Source organism: Hirsutella rhossiliensis, assembly GCF_020360975.1.
Source record: "Hirsutella rhossiliensis strain HR02 chromosome Unknown scaffold00004, whole genome shotgun sequence".
Taxonomy (NCBI): Eukaryota; Fungi; Ascomycota; class Sordariomycetes; order Hypocreales; family Ophiocordycipitaceae; genus Hirsutella; species Hirsutella rhossiliensis.
In genome coordinates, this window is record NW_025408670.1 from 5,075,740 (window position 1) to 5,096,926 (window position 21,187).

The 21,187-nt window shown below is 57.3% G+C and overlaps 9 protein-coding genes across 9 annotated transcripts; 5 read left to right on the forward strand and 4 right to left on the reverse strand.

The window, feature by feature from the left end:
- Positions 1-1,313: 1,313 nt before the first annotated feature.
- Positions 1,314-2,681, reverse strand: HRG_04838 (RNA polymerase II-binding domain-containing protein; the record flags this gene model as incomplete). Its single annotated transcript, XM_044863309.1, has 4 exons — positions 1,314-2,092; positions 2,150-2,350; positions 2,426-2,517; positions 2,584-2,681. The coding sequence occupies 4 exons, from the start codon at positions 2,679-2,681 to the stop codon at positions 1,314-1,316; spliced, it is 1,170 nt and encodes a 389-aa protein (XP_044721923.1).
- Positions 2,682-3,434: 753 nt separating this feature from the next.
- HRG_04839 (clathrin light chain domain-containing protein) lies at positions 3,435-4,265 on the forward strand (the record flags this gene model as incomplete). The annotated part of the gene is made up of 3 exons (XM_044863310.1): positions 3,435-3,477; positions 3,542-3,750; positions 3,807-4,265. 3 exons carry the CDS (start codon positions 3,435-3,437, stop codon positions 4,263-4,265), a joined length of 711 nt encoding a protein of 236 aa, XP_044721924.1.
- Positions 4,266-4,611: 346 nt separating this feature from the next.
- Positions 4,612-4,939, reverse strand: HRG_04840 (cytochrome c oxidase subunit VII domain-containing protein; the record flags this gene model as incomplete). Its single annotated transcript, XM_044863311.1, has 3 exons — positions 4,612-4,673; positions 4,725-4,785; positions 4,847-4,939. 3 exons carry the CDS (start codon positions 4,937-4,939, stop codon positions 4,612-4,614), a joined length of 216 nt encoding a protein of 71 aa, XP_044721925.1.
- Positions 4,940-7,496: 2,557 nt separating this feature from the next.
- HRG_04841 (pentatricopeptide repeat domain-containing protein) lies at positions 7,497-8,135 on the forward strand (the record flags this gene model as incomplete). The annotated part of the gene is made up of 1 exon (XM_044863312.1): positions 7,497-8,135. One exon carries the CDS (start codon positions 7,497-7,499, stop codon positions 8,133-8,135), a length of 639 nt encoding a protein of 212 aa, XP_044721926.1.
- A 277-nt stretch (positions 8,136-8,412) lies between these two features.
- HRG_04842 (SNARE domain-containing protein) lies at positions 8,413-9,577 on the reverse strand (the record flags this gene model as incomplete). The annotated part of the gene is made up of 3 exons (XM_044863313.1): positions 8,413-8,879; positions 8,947-9,488; positions 9,555-9,577. The coding sequence occupies 3 exons, from the start codon at positions 9,575-9,577 to the stop codon at positions 8,413-8,415; spliced, it is 1,032 nt and encodes a 343-aa protein (XP_044721927.1).
- A 1,012-nt stretch (positions 9,578-10,589) lies between these two features.
- Positions 10,590-11,586, forward strand: HRG_04843 (calmodulin; the record flags this gene model as incomplete). Its single annotated transcript, XM_044863314.1, has 7 exons — positions 10,590-10,592; positions 10,751-10,807; positions 10,862-10,877; positions 11,044-11,169; positions 11,228-11,298; positions 11,357-11,498; positions 11,552-11,586. 7 exons carry the CDS (start codon positions 10,590-10,592, stop codon positions 11,584-11,586), a joined length of 450 nt encoding a protein of 149 aa, XP_044721928.1.
- Positions 11,587-12,680: 1,094 nt separating this feature from the next.
- Positions 12,681-16,957, forward strand: HRG_04844 (AP-1 complex subunit gamma-1; the record flags this gene model as incomplete). Its single annotated transcript, XM_044863315.1, has 6 exons — positions 12,681-12,690; positions 12,761-12,884; positions 12,964-13,152; positions 13,208-15,299; positions 15,364-15,426; positions 16,202-16,957. The coding sequence occupies 6 exons, from the start codon at positions 12,681-12,683 to the stop codon at positions 16,955-16,957; spliced, it is 3,234 nt and encodes a 1,077-aa protein (XP_044721929.1).
- Positions 16,958-17,226: 269 nt separating this feature from the next.
- HRG_04845 (nuclear cap-binding protein subunit 3 domain-containing protein) lies at positions 17,227-18,497 on the reverse strand (the record flags this gene model as incomplete). The annotated part of the gene is made up of 2 exons (XM_044863316.1): positions 17,227-18,348; positions 18,420-18,497. 2 exons carry the CDS (start codon positions 18,495-18,497, stop codon positions 17,227-17,229), a joined length of 1,200 nt encoding a protein of 399 aa, XP_044721930.1.
- A 536-nt stretch (positions 18,498-19,033) lies between these two features.
- HRG_04846 (putative TPR-like repeat domain-containing protein) lies at positions 19,034-21,064 on the forward strand (the record flags this gene model as incomplete). The annotated part of the gene is made up of 2 exons (XM_044863317.1): positions 19,034-19,773; positions 19,858-21,064. 2 exons carry the CDS (start codon positions 19,034-19,036, stop codon positions 21,062-21,064), a joined length of 1,947 nt encoding a protein of 648 aa, XP_044721931.1.
- Between the last annotated feature and the right edge of the window lie 123 nt (positions 21,065-21,187).

Consider the following 21,187-nt stretch of genomic DNA (forward strand, 5'->3'; position numbering starts at 1 on the left):
GGAAATAACGAGGAAGAAAAAGGCCAAAGCTAGCCATCGGAGTTCGGGCCGCGCGACTTTGACGAGCCTCCATATCTCCCCCATGCCGGCCCTGGTTTGTCCTTTGCCTTCTCTGGACAGCTTGGCAGATAGGTTCACCTGTGCAGCCATTGTAGCCTTGTCGCTCTTTTTGAACTCCTGGTCCTCCGCCTCATCTTGTGATTGTCGTGCTTGGTGCTCCTCCGTCAGCTTGGGTCCGGTGCTTGGCCGAACCTGTTGCCGAGGGCGCGCATCTTGGGACAACCAACGAAGCGTGCTCAGGATCTTGCCACGCTGTGAGGACCGAGGTCGCAGGGGCGCAAGCTTGGTGGGAGCGGGACCACGCTGAGCGCGGGACAAATACGTCGGAAGCGAAAAGGCAGGGAGGAGTTGATCGCGGCTCGGTGTTGCGCAGAGAAGTCGGATCTGCGGTATTGAAGCGCACGACGACGGTGCCCAGAGACCTCGCCCAAAGACGGAAGGCGTGGATAGTTGAGGCGCTGCGGGAGAGCCCTCCGCGAGTCGAAGTGACAGCGCTCGCCGCGCGGCGGCCGATACCATCTTAATTGAAGATGCGCTGACAAGCGGCGTCTCGACGAAGCATCATCGGCTCATCTAGGGAAAGCGAAGGGGGCTGGCGCGACGGTGGAAGGAGTCTGTGAGTCAAGGAAAGGCTGTGTAAGGCGCAGGTGGTTGTGGCATTTCCGCCGAGCGGGAGGATGAGTCGATTGATTGAACCTGGTGGGGATGAAAGATGTGAAGCTTCCGGGGACAAAATTGGGACGGCTTTGCCAAACCAGTGGGCACGGCAAGGACTAGGTATCCGTAAAGTACCTTGTTCCTACCGATACATTTCAGGGACGTGGGTCGCTTCATATTTCGCCGCTTAATTCTTCACCCTGTGATGACGTCTTTGCTCACAGCTACAGACAGGGTACTTGGCACGAAAGTACTATACTCAGGAGGCTTCTGCTTACATAAACCATTCGGCTCAGGCCGACGTCGGTTTTGTTCGTGCTCACATGTGGGTGCCTAACCAGGCCCCGAGCTTCAACATCTTCAACATCAGAGAACCCGATCCACAGCGATTCAATTTCGATTTCTTTGCCTAACATCTCGTACATGAAATGCAAGATGAGGCCTGCTGACGAAAAACAAATTGTCAAGCTCGTCGCATAACGTTTGGGTACCAAGGTGATCATTTCGAAAAGCCTCTGTCGTGTGCTCCTCCAAGATCTAAAGCCCGACGTCCGGGTCCATGTTCCCACGAGAGCCTGATGCTCTCACATCCTTCTTCATTCCTTGAGCATCTCGGTCACTTCGGGGTCAATATCTCCGTCATTACCCAGATCGGGAAGCTCATCGCCATCATCAACTCGTCGTCTTTTGTTAGCGCCGTTGGTGAAGATGGTCAAGGATTGGGGAGAGGGGCCCGGGGCAGATGCAGCATCTGTGTCCGGTTCTGCCGCGGATTGATCATCCGAAGCCTCTGAGGCCAGGGCCTCTCCCAGCGGGTCCGCGGGCTCGTCCTCGATTGCCGGCGGAGTCAACGCTTCCATCTCGGGCCGGCCTGGTTCAGGAGGCGGGCTCACGGATCCCCCTTCTTCCGGAGAGCCGTTCCCTTCTGCAGGGCCAAGGGCTCGCATTATGGCCATTTCCACCTGCTGCTTCTTGTCCTCAACTTCCCCTTTCCGTTTCAGCAACTGAGCCGCAGCATTCTTGTCGCTTTCCAGAGCACTTCGATTAGTCTCCAGCAGCTTCTCCAACCCTGATACCAAGCCCTCCCGGGCCTTGACACACTCCGCCACGGCGCTTTCTGCGTTTGCAAGAGTCTTGAGAAGACCATTAAGACGGGCGGCGTATACCGGCGCCGTCGGCACCGCCGTGCTAGGATCCGTGTGTTTCTCGTACTCTTGATTGGCCGAAGCGACTGTCGTGCGGAGCGGCAAGCTCAGCTTCGATACTTTCTGGTGTGCAGACACCAAGGGCGTGAACTCGGACGGCACTGAGGAGGAAGCTCCAAACGGAGACCCCCCAAACCCCGATTTCGGAGCCCCGCGAGCCTTGTCCAATTCTTTTCGGGAAGTTAGCCGCGTCATTCAGAGCAGGCAGGATTCCGTCAGCCACCTACCTTCAAGTCTGGCTTCGATGGCACTTTGGATGGGGCCTTCGAATATGGTCCTGTCCTTCCAGACATCCACGACGCGTCTCAACTTTGCCTGAACCTCGGCCGGAGCCCCTTTATAGGCGATAGCGGTAGCCTCAGCCACGATCGGGGAGAAGGCGATGACAAAGTCTTCCTTGTGACGTATCCGGGACTGCTGAACAACCTCTGAGGAGTCGCCAGTTAGCAAACAACCCGCCAAGTCGCCGTTGCAAGAGCTGCGATTGCGCAACGGTGACTCACCATTTGCGAGGTAAACGAGCGTCAGACGTTTGGTGCTGGATGAGTCCTTGAGTCGCTGCATCCAGAGCTGCACTGTACGATCCGCGTGTCTCCTGGAAGCAAGATAAAGGTTAGCACACAGAATCAGGTGAAGGCAGCGCGCGTTGTCGAAGTCGAACCTGTGGAACATGATCCATTGAGCTGCCGTCGCGATGCTGTCGTGGCTCTCGTTGAGCGACGAAAGCCGTGCCAGCACGGAGTCATCGTTGTACGCCATCGTCGAAGGCTGGCGGGATAGGAGATGCGGCGAAGAGTGGGCGAGATATTGCAAGGGCTGTGTCTTCCAAGGTCGAGACTACCCGTCCTTCTTGGACGCTTGAGGCTGGCTCTACAGGCGACGACGAAGTTGGACAAGGAAAAGTCCTTTTGGGGACAACAGAGCTAGTTGGCTGCTGCAACGTGTGTGCGCGTGCCCTTAGCAGGGTCATACAGAGCTGCGGGCTGGCTGCAGCCCGTCTCCGAGCGACCCTAGATTGCTCACAAGCAAAGGCCTTGATCCCTCTGAATGTTGACAAGAACAAGCGCACTACGATTTCTGGCAAGCAGGTTGACGACAAATGTTGGCGGTCGAGCTCAGCCGCGTGGGATAGGTAGTGAATAAATGGCCGAAAAGCTTGGAGGGTGTGGTACTGTCCAGCGGGTACGGCCGGTTACATGCATGAGTGCGTGGAGACTTGTACAGATGTCCATTGCGTTTGCGCTTATCCAGGCTTTGATTCTGGTTAATGCAATAATGCAAAGCGCATCGCGTCCTCAAGCTCACCGCCTGGCAGAACGTACCTTGCGCGGTGGGTGCACTGGCTGCTGGAAAGGGAGGTGCAGCCAGGCGGTCGCAACCAAGTGTGGATCAAGCTACACAGTCGTCGTTGCGATCCCCCCAGCGAAGCGACACCCCTCCGGCAACCCATGCGCTTTTCGGACCTCACCAAACCTCAGGTGTCAAAGCTTGTTTACTGTTCAGCTTTTCGAGATGGCGGACCGATTCCCCTCCCTCGAGGATTTTGACTCGGGAGGTGAGTGCGCATTGACGGCGGCACCAGACAACCAACCTTCATGCCGCTGATTCACCTCCTCAAGCACAAACCGACGTCAAGGACCCTTCGGCCGAGATTTCCGCAGACGACTTTCTCGCTCGCGAAAAGGCTGTTCTCGGCGCCGACGCAGACCAGTTTGCAACAAACGACGATTTTGCCGCTGGAGAAGCCAGCCACGACCTCCTGGGCGAGGGTGACGCTGCCCAGTCCTCGTTCGAGTCTCAGTTTCCTGACCTGGCCAGTCCTTCGGCTGTAAGTCAAATGCCATTCGAGCGAAAGGCTCAAGAAGCTGACGATGCCGTGCGTAGGGTGCCAGCGGCCTCCCCGGAACCAGTTCGATAACTGGGCCGTCTGTTAGCTATAACTCGGGCTACCAAACCTACATGGAAGACGAAGAGGAGCCCCAGGTAATCAAAGAGTGGAGGGAGCGCCGAGACGAGCAAATCGCCAAGAGAGCCCAACAGTTTGCAGCTCAGCGCGAGGAGACGATCAAAGAGGCCCAACAAAATATTGACGACTTCTACGAGAACTACAACGCAAAGAAGGAAAAGGGCATTACTCAGACGAAGAAGGACGCTGAACAATTTCTGGCCAACCAGGACGACACCGTTTCTGGTGGAACAAGCTGGGACCGGATCGCGAAGCTGGTCGACGTCAGTGGCAAAGGCATCAAGGGCGGCGCGGCTGGATCTGGAAAAGAGCGCTTCCGTGAAATGCTGTCCAGCTTGCGCAAAGACGAAAAGGCCCCTGGCGCTTCAGGTTACTGATCCGGAGTGAGCGTGGTGAGCTGCGAGACCGAGAATGCGGACGCCGGAATGTGCAATGGCCATGGCAAACAGTCTCTCGCAAGCTGGCTATTCATTTGATGATGCGCTCGGGCTTGTACTTCGAAACATATGGCGTAAAGGTTGCGTGACACCGTGGACCAAGCTCAAGGCAACATAAACATTTCATCTTGAGGGGGTCTATCTGGCAGGAATGAATGCATTTGCAGGGACAAGGACCTAACCGCAGAGGAAATGAGAGGACTGCGCCTGTTCATCGAAATTCTCTATTTGGCAGTTGAGTAGTAATGCGGCTTCTACAACCTGATGAGCATCATGATGCCAGTCTTTACTCCTTGCCGAACCAGGTGTTGTGACCCATGACCTTCCGTCCGGCAGAGTACATGGAAGCTATCAATGCGTTAGGGAAACGGCCGGATTGCAAGTGGAATGGAATCGAACCTCCGAATGTGCCCCAGAGGACGATGAGGTAGGGCGTCATGTACCAACGAGACCGCGGGCCCTGCTGGGCCATCAGCATCGAGTCGGGAGAGGGGTTCGAAATGGCATCAATTCTCTCGTACAATCTTCCAAACGCGGGTGTGGGCCTTGTAGGCTTGCTGGTAGAAGCGCTGGTGGTCGGGCACCTTGTTCTTTGCGTCGACCAAACTAAACATGCGTCAGCCTGATGCTCGTTGACTGTACATCATGGTCGGGTCCGCTGTTGCCATTGCGGCCACAAGTTGCGCGCACGGCTTCGTCAGTGTCGGTGGTGAATGCCGGGAGCTTACCCCATCTTGAGAGACTTAGGCTGAGGCTTGCGCGAGGCTTCGAGACGTTGACGTGCGAAAAGGAGTACTTGGTCACGGTGGAGGTTGAGGGTGTCGGGTCCGCCGCCGCAGAAATGAGGCCATTGGCGTCGGCCCAATCGGCTGATGAATGACTCAGCACGACGCTGCTTGGCGCACACGTGCTCGACATGCCTCATCTCAATTATCACAACGCGCGAGTTCAATTCCAACAAGGGCACAACTTTCGAGTCAAAAGCACCCGAGTCTCTCTCCCGAGGGCCTTGTACCGCCTCGTGCCATTCTCTGGTACTGACCGACTCGATGCGGCCAACACCCGTGGCCATCGGAGGCAGACCTGGGAATGCAAAAGACCTTGACCCCAATTCGACGTTTTCCTCCGACTGCTCGAATTGCCACGGAACCTACCTCGAGGATCAAAGTCAAACTTTCGAGGCCTTTCTTCCGAGAAGTTACCACGCCAACAGGCCCCTTGATCCCGGCGACCGCTTCGTCCGAGCGGACTCTAGCTCCTCATCTGCCCTGCCAGAAGCAGGCCAAGAGGCCGTCAGAGCTTGCAAGATGGCAAATAGGTGGGATGTCAGAGTCAGCTCGGATGCAGCATGAATTGTCCCCGAGCCAAGTGGAATCGACAACAAGAAACAACGAAAACACAGGACAGGCACCGCATGCGGCCGAAGCTGGAGCTGAGTTGCAGCCAAGCAGCTTGAGAAGCTGGGAGCATCTTTTCGTAACTCTGCGCCGTGAGTGCCGAGACGACGATGCCTGGGCTGTGTTTCAACTGATGCAGGACAAAGGGCTCTTGAAGCTCTTTGCTCTGCCTGACGCCGACGTGCTTCGTGATGGGGTCTTGACAGTCGCCCTTCACAGTGACCGGCGAATTGCAGTCATCATCAGAGTGGCTCATCAGTTGTACACCGAAGCCGGCTTCAAATGGCCCGAGATTTACTTGAAAATATTGCACTCTTGTCTAGGTCAAGCTCGCTTCACCGAGGCTGTTCGCTGCCACATGCAACTTGTCCCCAGTTTCCCTCCTGGGACTGAGGTGTTCGAAGCTCTGATTTCGAGTTTTGTGCTCGACCCTTCGCCACAGATGCAGGACACCCTGAGAAGTCTATATATTCTCAGCACCGAGCGCGGACTCTACGACCACGTCATCCCGGTCCTCTTCTCGTCTGGACAATCAAAGCTGGCTCGCGCGTGGCGAAGAACGTTCATCATGTTCAACGACTTCCCTACAACGACCAGGTCGAGTCCTTTTTTGGCATTTCTCGCGAGCTACTATCCGTTCATTGCTCTTACGGGCGAGGAGCTTTCCGCCGCACGATCTAGGAGGCAATACCCAAGATGCGACGATAGCGATGAAAACACTCGGCCGCTCGTGGCTCGTGACGCTTCAACGGGCCAGTATAGCGACTCAATGGTGGCGAAGTGGTTCGCTAGTTTGTGGACGTCCGTTGAGTTCGCCATCAGCCTTGTCCACAAGCTTGGTCTGCGTGTCATTGGGCCTCGATCCCTCCAGTCACTTGCCTTGCGAGAGTCGGATGCTCGAGGTGTCGCGGCTCGCATAGCACAACTCGAGAAGCTGGACATCAAAATCACGTCACAAACATATTGCAAGGTCCTCATATTCTTTGCGAAACACGGAGAGGATGATTTACTCACGGACCTGGTGCACTGCGACATCCACCCAGATGAATTCGACAATGAAGAGACCCGACGCATGCTTCTGGCTGCATCTGCTCGGGAATTTGATTGGAGAAGGACGAGGCTATTGAAAGGTGTCGAATGGGCCATTGGGACTGGGTCATCATCCAGGCGTCTCAACGCGCTGCTGAGAAGCGGACTCGTCGAGCGAAGGGCAGGCAAAATTAAGGACGTCCTTAATCGCATGGAAGCATTAGGGCATAGTGTGGCCCAGGACAGCGCCTCGCAGCTTTTGAGATGCAGCTTTGATGGTCTCAGCAGCCACCCGATTGAATGGTCTCGCCTTCCTGAAGCATTTGACACTGATCCGGGCTCCGCCTTGAATAACGCGATCGACTTCACCCGCCGTCTTGCGTGTCAGGATGCTGCCATACCTTTGCGGTACTGGCGACTGATTCTCTACAACCTTGGACGCCTAGGTCGGCTCGACGAGCTGGAGCAAGTGTGCCTGGAAGTGGTCCAGCTCTACATGCCTCCATCGGGGGGGCTGATACCGGTACACCGGGAAGACTGGCCTCGACTGGCTAGTAGCAAGACCGCGGCTCGTGGAAGGAGGCTGGCGGTTGTGGCCCCTGTTGAGTTGGAGACATGTGCAGACGATGCGGTGGGAATTCGGATGAAGAATGAGAAGACAACCCGCCATACACGCGACGGCAATGACTCTCCGGCAAGATTAATGCGGCGACAAGGTACAGTTCTCATCAATCGAAACGACAGCATGGTGGAGAGCTCGGCCAACGGGCCCTTCCCAGCCGACTCGAAGCGGAACAGTCCAGGCTCGGGCTCCGATCAAAAGACAACAGGACTCGAAGACTTGGTAGCTCAGGCGGCGGAAGGCGAATCTGACGAGAAGCAGTACATCCCTGCAGACCTTCCCTTCACCCATCGAGAGCATCCCGTGCAGAAGCTGTTTGACGCTCACCTGCAGCGCTCCGTGGTGAGATGGGGATTCGATCAAACATTGGCTACCAGACCGAGTGTCCCCGCTCTCATGGAGATGAGCATTTCGGGGATCCGGGGGTTTGACGTTGCGTGTGGCGTACGATTGCTGGCCATTCTGCGGAACCAAGGTGTTCTCATCGATACGCAGATAGTGCGAGCGGCAGTCATCTCGCGCATCGCCTTGGGTCAGGTGCCTGGTCGGCCGAGGCATCGATCCAGGGACAAGAATGAGATGGCAGCAGAGCATCTGAAGAATCTGGTCGAGGAGGCCTGGGGCTCAGCCATCTTCCCCAGCCTATCAGATATGCTCGAGGAGCTTGAACGACAGAAGCCAAAACTATGGAGCCGGTATTCGAAGCTATTTGGCAAAGCGTTCGACAAGGACAATAAGCGCAGAGCTGGCACAAGGTCATGATGCAAACGAGACTGGTGTCATGCAGTTGTATGTAAATGAAGAACGTGGGCTTCCATGCGCGGAAGCTCCGTGTGAAGGATACTATGCACTTCTTTTCAATTGGTGAACGGGCGGGACAACGTACGTTGGGGCCCCGGAATGCAATCGTGGCTGATATCTTTTGTGAAATGGTAATATGTACATTTTGGTTATACATGCCCGACGCTGTCTTGAACAGCGCAAGGTCGTGGCTTACATGGTATCACGCCGCCGGCAACTCCTACTTCGACCTTTGCCGTCATGAGTCGTGCTTTTTTGGCTTGATCAAGAGAAGGATGAACAGGCCCGCAACGAGGAGGATGAGCAGGAGAATAATCTTTCTCTTGGTCGTTTTCCTCTGGTATCCCGACGCAACCTTGAGCTCCTTGTCGGCGCTTTTGACGTCCTCATTCATTCGTTCCACGTTGTAGTCAATCCTGTCCAGCATGGTGCCTTGGTCAATGACCATTGTCTGCAGATCCCGGAAGAGATCTGATAGCCCAATGATGCCCTGGGCGATATCCTCAATCTCGCGCTCTCGTTGCGCAATGGCCGCGTCGTTGGAGTGCAGCATCTTTTTTTGCGACGCCGCCTGTAGCGTCGACTGTGAGTACAGTCGGTCGGCGTCGGATTCTTGCAGGGAAGGGGAGAAGTAGGAGCCGGGCTGCGGCGTGGATGAGCGCTCGGCCGGGCTGGAGGTTGCCAAGCCACCCATATCGCGAAGCTCTGCGTGAAGAGGTGAGCACTACGGAAAGACGGAGAGGAAGCTCGGCAGGAAAATGATGCAGCGTACTCTTGAGGTATGCGCTCTGCTTCTTGCGAAAGCTCGCGCTAGCATCCTGGACTCTGGTTGCCAGTGATATCTGTATGTTCTTGGCCATGATCTCCTCGGCGCGGGCAAGGCCGCCCGACTCCTTAGACTCGCGAACCGTCTGCTCGATGCGCTGGATGCACCGATGGCAGTCGTGAAAGCCTCGCGTGATTTCCTGGGTGAGCTTCTCGATTTGCGCCTCTTCGGCCTTCTTGGCCTCGTCATCGTTGAACCCGGGCAAGACGTGTTTCTGATGCAGCTTTTCTAGCCGCTGGCCCTTGGTCGCAATGTCGGCAAGCAGCTCTGTGATCTCGTCTGAGATGTCGGCCCAGCGTGGGGGGAGCAGGTCCATCTCGATGACAGCATCGCCGTCGTCTTCGAAGGCGCCGCTCGAGAGCAGCCCGCGCCGATCGTCGTGTCCATAGCTGCTGCTCGAGTAGGCGTCGGAGAAGACGCCAGGCCCCACTCTGGGCTGACTCGGCTGTTTGGGATGATGCGCGTACGACTGCCGGTAGGAGATGTAGCTATGGAGGGAACGTTGTCAGCGGGTCGATCATGGGAACTGGTGAGCCAGGCGGACGGAGACGGACAGATTGGTGCGGTCCCGCCACATGGCGGACGCGCGGGAGGCGTTGTCGCAGCCGTCACGACGTGTGTTGGGCTGTACGTTGTTGCTGCTTGGACGGTCTGAGGCGGAAGATGCGCAGCTTTGGTGAGGTGATTAAGAGCCTCAGTGAGGGATGGTCGTGGGCGAGGCTCTTGCTTGGAGGTACCTACTAATCGACTAGGTTGAACAGAGCATTAGTACCTAGGTAGGTACGTACTGCTTAGGTGCGGAGTACTTTTCACTGGACAAGTGCCTGTCTTGTTGGAACTTGGGCGCCTTGCCAGGCCTGCCTCGCGGCACTGTAGAAGATGTGGCAGGTTCTGGCACGTCCTACAGTGGGGTCGCTGGTGCGAATTCCGATACGGAGTACCTCATGCGTCAAACGTCTGCCGATAAAGAGGCCGCCCGCACGGCTTCTAACCACCACTGCTGCCACCCCATCCCACCAGGTGCAGGGCCTCGATGCCTCTAAACATGCTTCGACATCGACGCAGAAGCTGGAGCCAGTGCTGGAGCCAGTGCTGGAAACAGTGTCAAGGCCCAAATCACCTGTACGACTTTAGGCCTCTGCCGCCGGATTCGATGGGCGACTTCACAGCACGTGCGAGGGTGCCCGTTTAGCGGCTGTCCAACCTCCAGGTACAGTACCTTGATGTGGCATCCAGGTCGCTAACTCCCTATCTGAGATACCTGGCGACTACTCCATCCGACAGTCGGCTCTCGCAGAAAACGACTCGTGCTCATGTATCTTTCCAGTAGCCCCAGTAGACCTAAGCGTTTCAAGCCTGCCTTCTTGGCCGTCGACTCCTTTCATCCTCTCGTACCGCCCGTATACCCCCGCCGACCTTCGCACGCCCTGACACGAGTCGCCGCTGTGCCGCAAAGAAAAGCTCCCCGCCCTTGGGCGAGCCACGACTCCACCAAACCTCCTTTCCGACTTTCACACAGACGGCGCGCTCCCCTTGCACTTTCGACCAAGCCCGCACCGCACACGACCATCTCATCGCCTTCTCTCGCCATGGTATGTTTCTCTCCGTCGCTTGCTACTGCCTCTGCTTGGCTTTGATCCACAGTGCCGATGACGCCCTGGATGCTGCTGCGCAACCCCGCGGGAGGAGGGGCTGCTCGTGCGCAACTCTAGCATCATGGCATTTACGCTGACGCTTCTCGCCCCGACAGGCTGATTCCCTCACCGAAGAGCAGGTCTCCGAGTTCAAGGAGGCCTTCTCCCTCTTTGTAAGCCATCCATCTCGCCAAACCCCTTCCCTTTACTAACACACTGTTGCTTAGGACAAGGATGGTGATGGTGAGTCGCTCCCCACGCGCCACGCAAGCATCTCGCTTTGCCCCGCCGTGCTCTCTCCTCGAACGCATCATCGAATACCTCTCCAACCCCTTTTGCTTCCGCGTTTGACGCTTCTTGCTTGCGAGTTACTCTGCAACTGACTCTAATCGCTTCGCTTCGATTCTAGGCCAGATTACTACCAAGGAACTTGGCACCGTCATGCGCTCCCTCGGCCAGAATCCCTCCGAGTCTGAGCTCCAGGACATGATCAACGAGGTTGATGCCGACAACAACGGAACCATCGACTTTCCTGGTACGTCATGGTCCGACAAGTGCTACTGGTCCGCAAGGCTAACCGTTCGGTCATTAAGAATTCCTCACCATGATGGCTCGGAAAATGAAAGATACCGACTCGGAAGAAGAGATCCGTGAGGCTTTCAAGGTTTGTGCTGCGTGAACCGTTTGACGGCGCGTGCATATCAATCGCTGATTGACTCCAGGTGTTTGACCGCGACAACAACGGCTTCATATCCGCGGCTGAGCTGCGCCATGTCATGACGTCGATTGGCGAGAAGCTCACCGACGACGAGGTTGACGAAATGATTCGCGAAGCTGACCAGGATGGCGACGGCCGGATCGACTGTATGGTGTCCCCACTTCGGCCAGACACATGGCACGTGCTAACACTCGCAAAGACAACGAATTTGTTCAGCTCATGATGCAAAAGTAAGGGAAATGATACCTTGTGTTTCAGATGGCCTGTCCGCCCGCATCATGACATGCAAGCACACACACACGCCTGGTTCGTGGTGTTAAACAGGCTTGCTATGGGCTCGAGCGGATGGGCGTCAAGTATCTGGGGGAGGCATAGGGAAGATTTCTTTTCTTTTCATCGTCGACGTCGACGCTTCTGCGAGCGATCCGGGATCATTGACGGATTGGAAGGTGCGGAATGGTATGTTCTGGGGTTTCTGGGTTCTCAACCGGTTTCGTCTCGGCCATCAGTCTCTTGCAGCCAGTCCACCGGCTCTTGGAACCTCTCTTGGAGTTAGGCTCCAATTGATGTGTTCCTCACCAATCTGCTTGCCTGCGGTTCCTTGACGCAGCTCTGCTCGTCCGTAAACTCGTGGAGTGACTCTTTTCTTCTTAACCATTCCACCTAAATGATGTTGAAGGTGGGTTCGCCGACGTTGCAGAGCACACATAATCGATCGCACTATGATGGATGCCACGGGCCTTGGAGGCACGAGTTTTACAGTAGATTTGGGCATGTATCTGTAGGAGCGCCAGCCATATCCATATGTGTCTTAAATTGAAAACTGCTCTTTGAAATTCAACAAGATAGGGTACAGTTCAACGCGAAGTTCCAGCCCGCACAAAGATATTGGAGGAGAGAAACGTCTACGTTGTGTCCTTGCAGGCTCCCTCTGGTGAGCCGGAGAAAGTACCTACAGTACCTAGGTACCTATGTGCTGTACATACAGCAAGTCCCAGCTGTGATCGGGACCTCTATTTTTCCGGCGCTCACGCTGGGAACTCTTGCTGCTAGAGCCTCCTGGCCCAGCCAGCACCCACGCCGAGTGCCCCACGTATGCTGGCCGCCCCGAGTCGCTGGACACGCAACACGGTGTGCCGAAATAACGTTATAACTCGACTCGACGTGCCATTACAGCCCCGTCAACAGCCGATCTTGGACTCGACTCGAATCAGCCGTATTGGTCGCTGCTGACAAGCCTCGGCTAGACAGGCGGTGCTGTTCCTCGGACCGGCTGCCACTGCTCCAGATCGAGGCCCCCCCATCGCTTGGCTCCCGCCTGCTCCAAGATGAGTTCCTGTATGACAATCAGCGGCTGGTCTCCAACCCGTGCGTTTGCTTTGTACCGCTAACTGGCTCGGAAACCCAGTGAAACAGTTTATTCGCAATGTTCGCGCGGCCAAGACGATTGCAGACGAACGAGCAGTGATCCAGAAGGAGAGCGCTGCTATACGCGCCAGCTTCCGCGAGGAGAGCCATGACCATGGCGTCAGGTGTGTTGTGTGCCTATCCAACTGCTGCGCTTGCGAGTGTAGCTTGCCGTTGCGCCGTCTGCTTACCGACTCGGATCAGGCGCAACAACGTTGCGAAACTGCTTTACCTCTTCACCCTTGGCGAGCGGACGCACTTTGGACAGATCGAGTGCCTCAAGCTCCTGGCATCGCCCCGATTTGCAGACAAGCGCCTGGGGCACCTTGCCACGAGCTTGCTCCTCGACGAAAACCAGGAGGTGCTAACTCTGGTGACCAACTCGCTGAAAAAGTAAGCCCCCTGCCTCTGTCGCGATGAGTTTCGCGGAACTAACACTCAGTACCAGTGATCTGGGTCACTCCAACCAGTACATCGTCGGCCTGGCCCTGTGTACGCTGGGCAACATAGCATCCATCGAGATGTCGAGAGACCTATTCCCCGAGATCGAGACGCTGGTTTCCACATCCAACCCCTACATAAGAAGAAAAGCGGCGCTCTGTGCCATGCGGATATGCCGCAAGGTCCCCGACCTGCAGGAACACTTTCTCGAGAAAGCAGCCCACTTGTTGGCTGACAGGAACCACGGTGTCCTTCTCTGCGGCTTGACACTCGTCACGAGCTTGTGCGAAGCCGATGAAGAGGAAGGGGGAGAGGAGGGTGTTGTCGAAAAGTTCCGAACATTTGTTCCTGGCTTGGTCAAGACGTTGAAGGGCCTGTCGACATCAGGATATGCCCCGGAGCATGATGTCACTGGCATCACCGACCCGTTTTTGCAAGTCAAGATCCTCCGGTTACTGCGGGTGCTCGCTGTCGGGGACGCCCATACGAGCGAACAAATCAACGATATCCTGGCGCAGGTCGCGACAAACACGGACTCGTCCAAAAACGTGGGCAACTCCATCCTTTACGAGGCCGTCTGCACAATTCTCGACATCGAGGCCGACTCGGGGCTGCGAGTGCTCGGAGTCAACATCCTCGGCAAGTTTCTCACCAATCGAGACAACAATATTCGCTATGTGGCCCTCAACACCCTCATCAAGGTCGTCGCCATTGAGCCCAATGCCGTCCAGAGACACCGCAATACGATTCTCGAGTGTCTGAGAGACCCAGACATCAGCATCAGGCGGCGTGCGCTCGACCTGAGCTTCACGCTCATAAATGAGAGCAACGTGCGAGTGCTCATCCGTGAGCTTCTGGCGTTTTTGGAGGTGGCGGACAATGAGTTTAAGCCAACCATGACCAGCCAGATTGGCATAGCCGCAGACAAATTTGCGCCCAACAAGCGATGGCACTTTGACACGATGCTCCGTGTCTTGTCGCTGGCCGGTAACTACGTCAAGGAGCAGATTCTATCGTCGTTTATCCGTCTCATCGCAACTACCCCGGAGCTCCAGTCGTACGGCGTGCGAAAACTGTACGCGAACCTCAAAAAGGACATTACTCAGGAGAGTCTGACGCAGGCCGGAGCCTGGTGCGTGGGCGAGCATGCCGATGCTCTTCTCAGCGGTGGCCAGCATGAAGAAGAGGAGCAGCTTGTCCAGAACGTCAAAGAGAGCGAGATTGTGGACCTGCTGGCGATGATATTAAATAGTAGCTACGCTACGCAGGTGGCCACCGAGTACATTATCACGGCTCTCATGAAGCTGACGGCCAGATTCTCGGATGCTTCTTCGGTAGAGAGGATACGCCGCATCCTGCAAACCCACCAAACCAGCTTGGACGTCGAGGTACAGCAGCGGGCCGTCGAATACAGCAACCTTTTCTCCTTTGACCAGATCCGCCGCGGAGTGCTCGAGAAGATGCCTCCTCCGCAAATTAAAGAGGAATCTCGTGTTCTCGGCCAGGCACCCACCAAGAAAGCCAAAGCAGCCAACCGGAAATCCAGGGTTGTAAGGCCCACGGAGCAGGATCTGCTCGACATTATGGATGCGCCGGCGGTGGCACCTTCGAATGGCTCTCAAGCATCCAACTCGGACCTCCTCGCCGACATTCTCGGTGGCGGCACCGCGGCACCGCCTGCGTCATCAGCCTCGCCTGGGCCGCAGCAGTCGAACATGTCGTCAATCATGGACCTCTTCGGGTCCGAGCCTGGACAGTCGAGCTCGTCGCCAGCCGGTGCCTCGGCAGGGCTGGATCTCATGGGCTCCGTCGCTTCCCCGCCGCCGCAGGGCTCGCATTCGGCTTCGACGCCGACCAGCTTCCCTTGCTACGAAGCCAATGGTCTCAACGTTAGCATACAGATTCTACGCAACGCCGAGGGCATGATTCAAGCGACGGCTCGGTTCCAAAACGCGCCGGGCTCCGCACCTCTATCCGGCGTTGGTCTGCAGGCGGCCGTACCCAAGTCTCAAAAGATGCAGCTCCTCAATGTCTCGTCGTCGGAGCTTGCAGGCGGCGCTGCAGCCACGCAGATGATGAGAGTATCTGGCTGCAAAGGGGTAAGCTCTCGGTCATGATATCCATTGTCACTGTCCATGTCTCATTTACTGACGCTGTATACAGCCACTTCGATTGCGCCTGCGAATTGGGTACGCGCACCCTTCTGCCGGGCAAGTGATCGACCAGGTCAACTGGACGGAACCGTCGTGAAGGGGAGTTGAGGAGGAAAATGTGTCAGGGTGAGAGGTGCGGCTACGATTGGTATACGGTGCAAGGAGCTGTATGCGCACAGGAATCGGTGGCGAGCAAGCCTAGTTGTGTGGTTTTCGAGCGTCCTTGCCACGCCACAAGTCATAGGATATCTTGTATGTCTCTGCCTAGCTATGTGCAGCTTTGACAAGACGTTGGCGAAAGCAAGAGCGGATATGCCTGAGCACTCATGTCCGTGTGCCAAGGTGCGGAAATGCAGCGGCGCGGACACCGGGGCTGCCGGGTACGGATAGACCCTCACGGCCGGACGTAATACCTGACCCCAACCGCACTGCACCATGCTGACCTGACCGTCAATTGCTGGCCAGAGAGAGAGACGTCATGGCCAACAGTATGCATTTGGAACGAACGGCCGGGGAGCCGAGACATGGTGTAATTCCTCCGCCGTCCCATCCTCGCCATCCCCCCCGTGTATTCGACTTCACCGTGGGCTTGATGAACTAACCGGGAGACTCTTTGATTCGGTTCGTCTAGGAACTCGCGCAGGTCAACATCAGCCGCATAGACGAGGTCAACGAACGAATACGACTGTTCCGCCTGGAGCTTCAAGCAGGGCCTGTCAAGGTTTCACTCCCTCCCGCTGCGTCAACTTGGCCAACACATCATCTCTTCTCGCCCTTGATCGTCGATGCAGGTCCACGGCGCTTCATCTTGACAGACCACCGAGGCTGACCTGGCCCGACATGCTCAGTTCTCGCCCGGCCAGTGGCTGGACACGTATGTGCCGGGCGTCCCCAAGCCGGGCGGCTTCACCATCACGTCGGCGCCCTCGGCCGCGTCCGCGTCCCGACGAGACCAGTCTCGGCCCCCGTTCCTCGAGCTCGCCGTGCAGCACAGCCCCGGCAACGCCGTCGCTGCATGGCTGTGGCAGCCCGCGCCGCGGGTCCTGGGCTGCGGGCTGCACGTGCGCATCGGCGGCAGCTTCGTCTTCCCGCCGCCGCCGTCATCGGCGGATCATTCCCTCGACGGCATCCGCAGGGTCGTTTTCGTGGCGGGCGGCGTGGGCGTGAACCCGCTCGTGAGCATGCTGCGATTCATGGCCGACGCGCGGCCCGACCTGGACGTCTGCGTCGTGTACGCCACCAAGGTGCCGAGGAGCGGGCAGCTATGTGACGTCTTGTTCCTCGAGACCATGGCGGAGCTCTTGGGCCAAGGTCGGCTACGGGGCACGCTTGGCCTGTACGTCACGAGAGCCCATGGCTGCGAGGAAACAGTCCCGGTGGAGGAGGGCGTACACACGTTGTGCGGCGCCCGCGTCGACGTCTCGGCTGCGCGCCTTTCCGGCGACGAGCTTCGCCGTCTGGTAAAGGACACGGACCCCGAGTCAACCCTTGTCTACATCTGCGGCCCGCCGGCCATGACCGATCAGCTTGTCGCGGCGCTCACGGCGGCGGGTGATGTGTCGACGGTTGACCCGAGGCGGGTCATGACAGAGAAGTGGTGGTAAAAGCCGTGGTCGTTTGGCCCCCCCCCGAGCCCATACGAAACCGAAACGAGCCAAACGAGAGTGTGACCCCTGTGTCCCATGGTTCCAGAAAGGCCAAGTCAGGGGAAGCAGAGGTCAAGAGGCAAGAGACCCAATTCATTGAAGCGCCGTGGTGGTATCGCGTCTATCTAGCAGTATGTATGGCCACTTCCATAGTTTTCAAATCATCAGCGCTGGCCTTCCCTTGTCACACTTTCTGCGTGCTTCCCCGCCTTGTCCTATGTCCTCCATCACGAGAACAGGTCCTGCGCCTTTTGTCTCTGATTGGACCGCTTCGTGTCCAGCAGCTCTTTGCCGGCGTTGCCCCCCCCTAGCCGGTCGGGGAACAGCTCTTTTGCGCTGGCTGCCGCCCCCTTGATGGAGAAGCTACCAGACTCGCCGCCGCGGCGCTGGCTTGCGAGACCACGAATACTGAACACGCCTGTCGTGGAAGCGACAGGGGCTGATACCACCTTGGGCATGTCCTCTTCTCGCAGGCTGGCCGAACCAATGGAGCGCTCCAGCTCATCTAACTGCCCGCCTCTGCCAGATGACTTGGTGGGAAAGAGCTCTTTGGTACTGTTATCGGAAAGGCGACCCTTGACGGCGCGCGCGTGGTCTCTGTTCCTCCGCGACGAGGAAGCCATGAGATCCATGCGCACTCCATCGTCGTATTCTCGCCGCGGCGAGGCTGATCTATCTCTTCTTGCAGCGCGGTCCTGAAACAACTCCTTGCCGAGGTTCTCCTTGGCGTATGATCTGGCACGTTCTTCTGGGTCCGAGTAGCGCCTCGGCTGTGATGGCGCATCGTCGTACATGCTCGCTTCAAAGGGCTCGGGTTTATGAACGCTTGAACCGCGCCGTCTCCTGTCACCGCGGCCGGATTCGCCGTCCCGGTCGCGGTACCTCGACCGATTCTCGTGCTGCCGTCGCCGCCTCTCTTCGGGGTCGTGCTCAGGATGGAGGAGGTAATAGCGGCTTCGCATGGCGGCGCCGGCCTCTTTCTTGTCGCTTCTGAGGGCGAAGCGCACCTGCAGGGAAACTTCTGGCTTGCCGTCCAAGGGCTTGGCCGGGAGTGTCTCACCAGCGGCGAGGGCCGTCGCGTCGGCAACCTCGATGGAACTGAGCGCTACAATTGCCTCGCGGGCCGTGGGCTCTGAGCTGAAGACAAGGTTGGCCGAGACATCGTCAATCCATTCCACCCTGTCTACCGAGCCAAAGTGCGTCTTGACGTAGGCCTTCACGTCGTCTGTGTGCAAAGTATTGAGTCCCCGGATGTGGATCTTTGTAGGGACCTCAGCGCTAGACTCGTCATTGTCGATCTGCGGTACGTCGTCGGCAACTTCGCCAGGTTCCTCGAGCTCTTCAGGTTGCTGCAAGAGGCCAACATCAGTATCGCGACGGCAAGGCCGCTGGTGGATAGGAGAAAGGTTGTGTGGCATACCAGAATGTCGTCTGCCCGCGCCAAATCGGTGTCGAGCGCATCTTGCTCGACATCGCCCATTTCAATGTCCAAATCCATCTTGAGGGGCTAAGTAGCAGGAAGCGTGGCGAAGAGCGAACGGCCTCGAAAAAGACAGCGAGGGAGGAGGTTGCAGCGGCGTCTCCCGAGCGCAGAGAAGATCAGGACGGGGGTGTTTGAAAGACGGCGTTGCGAGCACGATCTTGGACCCTTGTGGAGGCACGATTGTCGAGAGCAAAAGAAAAATACGAGGAGAGGAGTCTTGTTTAGATAGATGAAGCCGGGAATGGATGTGGAATGCGATGCGCCGAGATGCTGATGCTGTGTTCGAGACTCTGTGCAGCCACTCACGCAGAGTGAAGCAGGTGGCTGTGCCAAGGACGCCACAATAACCTTATTAGATAAGTCCATAACTAGTATCAAGTACTCGAACGACCCCATGATAAGTTCACCAATAGTATCGTGAGTTGCCCTTTTTCCCACCCACACCGCCGACACACGCACGAGCTTCACCCTGCGTCGTCCTCGTCAAGGCGATAGCCCGCCTCGTCACTCTCCTCCGGAGATGCAGTGGCCCTCTTAGCCATCTCGCAATCATGCCCCAAAACACCGCCGCCTCGCTCAGCGCCTTGCTGCGGACCGCCACCATCGACGACCACGACGAGATTCTCAAGGCTGCCAATGCCGCCCTCAAGTCCAACAAGCGTGACGAGCTTGCACAGCATACAAAAGTGGTCGCCCTGCTGAAGCTTGACCGGTTCGACGACGCCATCCGTGCCATTTCCGAAGGCGACGCCAAGCTCCAGACAAGATGCCTCCTCGAAAAAGCCTATGCCCTCTACAAGACGGGGAAGCTCGATGAAGCTGCCGCTGCCCTCGATTCAGCAGGCCTGGATAAGAGGAGCTCCAGCCATGTCGCCGCTCAGGTCGCCTATCGTGCCGAGAGGTTCAGCGAGGCCGAAGCCATCTACAAACGCCTCGTCGACGCTGATGCAGCCCAGGAAACCAATGACATTGGAATAAACATGAAGGCCGCCCAGGCTCAGTCTGAGTGGCAAGGACGCCCGACTGCCTCCGTTTCTTCCTCGGGAAACCCACCGGAAATCTTCGAACTGTGCTACAACGCCGCATGCGCCCACATCGCTCGGGCATTCCTCCAAACAGCCGCCGACCTCCTGCAACGCGCCGCCAAGCTGTGCGACGCCTCAGATGACTTGACAGAGGACGAAAAGGTGGCCGAGCTGAAACCTATACTGGCCCAGCAGGCGTATGTATATGCCCGGCTGGGAGACACCCAAAAGGCTTCGGACCTCTACCGGTCACTAGACACGTCCAGGTGAGTCGCCATCTTCCCGAGCAATTGGTCACTGCCCTTTTGTGTGTTCCGACTGGAAATCAACTAACCATTGACTTTGCCCAGCGACGCCGACCCCGAATTCGCCGTCTTGGCCCAAAACAACAAATCCGCGTTGGAACCTCAAGCAGCCAATCCATTTCTGCACCAGCGCCAGGCCGCGGCCTGGATGTCCAGTGCCAACAATGCCAATTTATTCAGCTACCAATCCGCCGCGCTTATCCGCAACGCCTACTTGGTGGATCTTCAAGCTCACAAAGCAGACGGAGTCAGGGACAGGACGCGCAAGCTCTTGGGCAAGGAACGCCACCCCACCACAAATCTGGACGTCAATGCCACGTCCGTCATAAACGCCGCTGCTCAAACAGACGGGTTGAACAGCAGGGAGACACTCCGTACAGTGGTTGCCTTGTCCAAGAAACGGCCAAACAGCGTTGGACTCATCGTCACCGTGGTGCAGCTATACGCCCGACACAAGTCTCTCGGGGCCGCTCTGTCTGTACTGGAATCGTTCCTCGCCCGCCTCGAGAGCTCCGCCGAAGAACATGATCAAGATGTCCGATTCAGTCCAGGATTGGTCGCCCTTGTAGTATCTTTGATGCGAGCCGTGAGAAGAGAGAGCTCCGCCAAGGCCGAACTAGTCAAGGCCGCCGCCTATTGGCGAGACAGGCCCGTTTCTTCTGCCACGTCGCTCCTCAGAGAGGCCGGTATCGAGCTGGCCAGGTCGTCGAACCCCGCCGACTTGTCGCTGGCAGTCTCTGCTCTCAAAAAGCTTCACAACGAGAATCAGCGCTCGCCAGTCATCTCGGCCGGTCTAGTGGCGGCTCTGGCCGCGTCCGATGCGCAACAGGTTGAACAGCACATTGCCGAGCTGCCCTCCATCGAGAGCTTGATCAAGGGCATAGATGTCGCTGCGTTGAATCGCGCGGGTGTTGCCACGGCGCCGAGCAATGCCTCCACCGCCACGAAGCGACCTGCTTCCGACGGCGCAATGGACGACAAGGCCGCCAAGAAGTCCAGGAAAAGGCGGAGGCTGCCCAAGAACCTTGTCGAGGGCAAGGCACTCGACCCGGAGAGGTGGCTGCCCCTCCGTGACCGTTCGACATACCGCCCCAAGGGAAAGAAAGGGAAGAGAAGGGTCGCCGAGTCGACGCAGGGCGGTGTCGTCAAGGACGAGGAAACATTGGAACTGGTGGGCGGAGGCGGTGTCAGGGTGGAGAAGACGCCGGCGGCTGGCGCGTCCAAGAAGAAGAAGAAGAAGGGGAAGAAGTAGAGGGACGGGGAGCGGGTGTGATCGGCCGCCTTGGCCTCCCCGCGCGTGTATTGCCTACGTATACGCGACCCAGATATAAAAGGATATGTGAAACAGCTCGAATGCTGTTTCAAACCACCATGG